This window comes from Populus euphratica, unplaced genomic scaffold (genome assembly GCF_000495115.2).
Source record: "Populus euphratica unplaced genomic scaffold, PopEup_1.0 scaffold3184.1, whole genome shotgun sequence".
Lineage (NCBI taxonomy): Eukaryota > Viridiplantae > Streptophyta > Magnoliopsida > Malpighiales > Salicaceae > Populus > Populus euphratica.
The window spans coordinates 8,663-13,759 of NW_011503002.1; the positions used below are offsets into that span (position 1 = coordinate 8,663).

At 32.2% G+C, this 5,097-nt stretch overlaps 1 protein-coding gene across 1 annotated transcript; it reads left to right on the forward strand.

Moving 5' to 3' along the window:
• The first annotated feature begins 408 nt into the window (after window positions 1-408).
• LOC105119593 (2S sulfur-rich seed storage protein 2-like) lies at window positions 409-952 on the forward strand. The gene has a single exon (XM_011017746.1). The coding sequence runs from the start codon at window positions 423-425 to the stop codon at window positions 855-857; it is 435 nt and encodes a 144-aa protein (XP_011016048.1). The 5' UTR covers window positions 409-422; the 3' UTR covers window positions 858-952.
• Window positions 953-5,097: the final 4,145 nt, after the last annotated feature.

Genomic DNA, 5,097 nt, shown 5'->3' on the forward strand with positions numbered 1-5,097 from the left:
AATTATATTATTATAATAAATAGAAATCTATATCTTGGGACATACATAGTAACATCTCCGTGAGATTAGTTTTTTTAGGATAAGGTAATGTAGTATTCTACCTGGAACCATCGCATGTACGTGTAGCCTTTAGCCCACCATCTTCCGAATCAAATTGCAGCCCATTTGGGAACCCAACAAAATCAGTTCATGCATGTTAACACTTGTAGATAAATCTCAGTACGTGTAGCTCATGCATATTATCTAATATATACGTGTAGCCTCAAGTTTCCCATCTACCGCAACGAAATTATCGATCGTACCTTAACCCATCTGCTTAATTCACAAGCCAGACCTGCCGTAAATGGCTATAAATAACCCCCAACCTCCACATCAACTCTCACCCAACAAATCATATCCTTACTAGCCCCAATCTACGTGCAATGGCAAAGCTCATCATCTTCGTAGCCACTTTGACAGCCTTTCTCCTCCTAGTTGACGCCTCCATTCACAGTACTACAGTGATCATCGATGAGAACAACCCCAGGCGATCAGAAGAAGACTGTCGCGACGAGTTGATTGGGGCACAAGATCTCAAGTATTGCCAGGAATATATCATGCAAGAAGCGAGCTCACGGGACGGCCTTGACATTAACCGAAGAGAAGAGGAACGTCTTGACAGGTGTTGTGAACAGCTAAGACAGATGAGATCCACGTGCCGCTGCTATGGCCTCAGGAAGGCTGTTATGAGTGCGCCAAAGCAGAGGGGTGTCGGACGAATGGATTTTGATGATGCTGCGAGTGTGGCCAGAAGCCTTCCCGGCGAATGTGGTATGGAACCAGACAGTTGTCAATTTGGTTCGCCCTACAGAATGTGATAAATGTTGAAGGTGGACATGTTACAATGTATGGAATAATAAATTGAGTTCACTGATCTCTGCTATTTTGGCTTTGAGATTAAGATGACTAAGTAGTACTAATAAAGCACATCATCGTGTGGTGTTTTTCTCCTTCTAAGTATGTGAGTACTGTCATGTAAGGCAAAGGTATTGTTTGAGTCTGTGAGTATCATGTAAGGCCAGGTATAATGTAATGCAAGGAGTTTCTTTTTGTGTTAAAAAAGAGCTTGTGCCTTTCTTATTATTGTCCAAGTTTGAATTTTATTTTCGTCAAAAATACCTCAAATTTTTATAAATCACACGAGAAAAGGTTCAAGAGAACAATATCTTAATTTCCATCTACGTTAATTGTAGAATTTAAGCCCAAAATAAGATCAGATTTCATGCATGGACCTCTAGAAATCTAATTAAAATTTCTCAAGACACTTGAAGAGTTAAGGATATATATAATCTTAGCCAGGCAACTCTTACACACAAGATTGATAAAATGCAGAAGAAAAGATATTAAATTAAAACTCTCTAGGATAAAAAAATTAATTCAGAGGTCTTAATATTATCTAAAAAACTAATTTTCTTAGCGATAATATTGCGTACCAAGATACGGATTACTATTTATTATAATTGTCATACGTGTGTGACATTGCGGCGATCGTCTACCATCCAAGAAAAATATAGAAATGCAGATATGGTGTATTTCTAGTAAAATATGAAGAGACAAGGAATTCTTGTATCTTTTATCAGTTAACAATTGAAATGGAAGTTGCCACTTAGTATTTTGATTATTAGTAATCGTAACTGGTTTAAAAAATCAGGTACGAAGACTGGTTGTGTAAAGGAAAGGTATTAACACCCCAAATACGCCCTACCTAAGATAGGCTGCATTGTTTTGTCTAATCAAATCTAAAGTCTTGTTTTATAGTTTTTAATTGTTGGTCTGTCAAAGGTTCAAAATAAGCCCTCCTCAATAAGGAGGTTCTTTTCTTAAAAATGGTTAAACCTAACCATTTTATTATCCTAAAAAATGAATTAAATATATGAAATATGCATTACGTGTAATGTCATACCTCGGATACTAAGCAATAAACAAAATAAAATTTTTGCTGTTTTTGAAATTTTGGCCAATGTTCTCTTCACTTTAATAAACTGGTTATTAAAACCAAAATTTATGCTAAAATATTGTTTTTGGTGCATGAAAAAGACAATATGATTTTTTAGCTTTGAGACAGTTGGCTACATGCACACAAATATTTTTTTTTTTTTTTTTTTTTTTTTTGTTTTTTTGTATTTTTAAATTTTTTGATAAAAACAGAGTATTTTAATACCGGATTTGTATTTTTACAGCATAAAAATACTGCCCGATATTAATCAAAATTACATAAAATATGCATAAAAATTGTAAAAATTCTAAAAAACAAGCATTTGAATTTTTTTTTAAAATAGACTGGGTTGGTCCTAAATACACGGGTTGGGTCGAATCTAGCCCAACTACAGGGGCTGGGCTCAGCCCAGTTCGTATAAACAGTAAGCCTCTCCACTGTTCACATGCAACGCGAACAATAGAGAGAAAGGAGAAGAAGCAGTGGACGAAGGGGGAGGAGGAGAGGGAAGAAGGTTGACCTGCGGTGGCTTACGATGCTTCTGGCAACTGTGGCAGTGGCAATGACACTGCTAGTGGTGGCTAGGGCAAGGTGGCACGCGGTGGCTTTATTGTTTTCTTCTCTCTTTCCCTCCTCTCTTGTTTCACTATTTTCGCCTTTTCTTCTCATTTTTTTTCCTTTATTCTGCTCTCTCTTATATTCTCCTCTCTCGTTCGGTTCTCTCTCGGGTTCGATCTCCCTTTCCTTCTTTTTTTTTCTCTTTTCAGTCCCCTTCCCTTGTTTTTATAAGCAAAAACAAGGGAGGGAAACGTGGCTGGGGTGACTACTGTGCTGTCACCCCTCCACTGCCTCTTCAACACGTGGAGAGGGTGGCAAATCAGTGTCTTTTTGAAGTCATTGGAGGGAGGGAAATTGGTGAAAAACAAAGGATAAAAACCAAATTTTCTTCCCCTGTTCTCTATGTGTTCAAGGGAAGAATATGTGGTATCGTTCAAAACTGCATCGTTTTGAGTTTTTTTTTTTTAAACAGTGAGTGAAATGGCATCGTTTTAGTCAAAACGCACCATTTCATTTAAATGAAAAAGCGCCAAAAACTTGTTAAATTTTACTTTTGTCCTCAATTTGTAATTTGCTTAATCAAGTCTTTAATTGCAATTTTAATTTAAAATCAATGCAATTGCATCCCTTCTAAAAATCCAATAGCGGCCTTATAGTTGACTGTCCTTTTCACTTTGGTTCTTGATCTTGATATTATGCAATTTGACCCTCCATTGAGTAATAAACTTTTAATTTCTTCAATTGGGCCCTTGACCGATTTTAATTCCAGCCTTTCTACTTACGCGCCTTTTTTGTTTTGGTCCTTGGTTTCAGATTTCTTCAATTAGGTCCCTAATTAGCCATCAAACTTTAATATTTATGCAATTAAGTTCCTGATGTGACCAAATTAACTTTGAAAAATTATAATTTGACCCCATAACTTTAATTTCTTCCAATTAAAGCTTAAATTGACTCCAAAATCAATTTTTCTTATAATCAAACTCTCCATAAATTCGATTAAATCTTCAATAAAATTTAATTTTAGTCATAAACATCTAATTTTGAACATTTCTTACTCAAAATTGAATTTTCTTTGTCAACAGGGCTGTCATTAGTCAATAAAATACTGTCAAATTTTAATTTTTGTATTTTTAACCTCCTCAGCTAATTTTTACTCATTTTTAGGATGCATTGACACCATGTTTTTTACTATTCATTTTTTTGATAATATTTTTGATTTTTTTGTATTTTATTATTTTTCATGTGGGGGGCTCAAAATAGGTTATGAAAATAATAATATAATTACTATTTTTTTCTTTTTTCATTTTATTTTTAGCCTTTGCTTCGAGGGTAAGATAGTCTTTTTACTTTGACATAAATGTCTTTTAATGATTGTACGAGGTTATTTTGGTAAATATATTCTATAATGCATAGTAAAATTACTAATGTAACCTTTAAATAAAATAAATCAATGCCTTCTACATAAGGATTTGTTTTTTTGTATTTTTCATGTTTTATAGAATAATTAAATTACTACATTACCTTATAATTTAAATTTTTTAGCATTGCCTTTAGGGGTTTTGTTGTAATTTTAACATGATTTGTTTTTTAATATTATTTAGTCCTAAGAGCTTTTCTGGTTTTTGCCAAAAAAATAATAAAAAAGCTGTTGCACGTGCCTTGCATGTACCAGCCGCTCTGCCTCTTTTTAGTGGTGTGTGCGGCAAATAGTGATTTCACAATATCATTTGATTTATCTAGCTCGATGTCCTCTTCTTCTTTGGATGACATATGTATGGTAGTTTGATGTGATTTGACATGAAATTGCTTTTATTTGCTTTCTTTCTTTTTCTTATCTTTGTTTGTAGGATTGTGTGCTGGCCATGTAAAAATTCATACCAAACCTTCAATTTACTTTTTTCTTTTGATTCAATCATTTTTCTCTTATTTGTAATTATTTTATTTATATCAATTATTTATAATTGGATTTTATTTTTGATTTCACCCCTAATTATTTGATTTTTTTAATTTGTTTTCAAATTTGATCCTCATTCTTTTAATTTTAATTTTTTAATTTTGAATCATTTTTTGATTGATTTGTTTTTTTTCAATACCAACCCTAGACATTTAATTTCATTTAAGTTTTCTCAAAACATTTAATTTCATTTAATTTTTATGTCAAATTTAGTCTTAATTCTTTTAATTGATATATATATATATATATATATATATATATATTGTTTTCATTGCTTTTATAATGATTTCCCCCTAAATTTCATCCCTTAATTTTTGTTTGATTAAGAATTTTATTTTTTATTTTTTTCAGATTTACCTTTAATAAAGTCATAAGGTTTTATTTAAGAATAAGTAAAGGATTAGCTCGGGCCGACTTCTGTTTTTTTAAAGCATTTTTTATATTCTTTTTATCAATGTTTTTTTCTTTTTTATTTATAGAATTATCTTAATTTTATGTCTTAGGTCATATATTTGATTTGTTGAGCCTGGTTGGTTGCAGAGTTCGCTTAAGGTTTTTTTTGTTAATTTTTTTTTGCTTTGACTATTTTTTTAAATTTAAATTTTTAAAT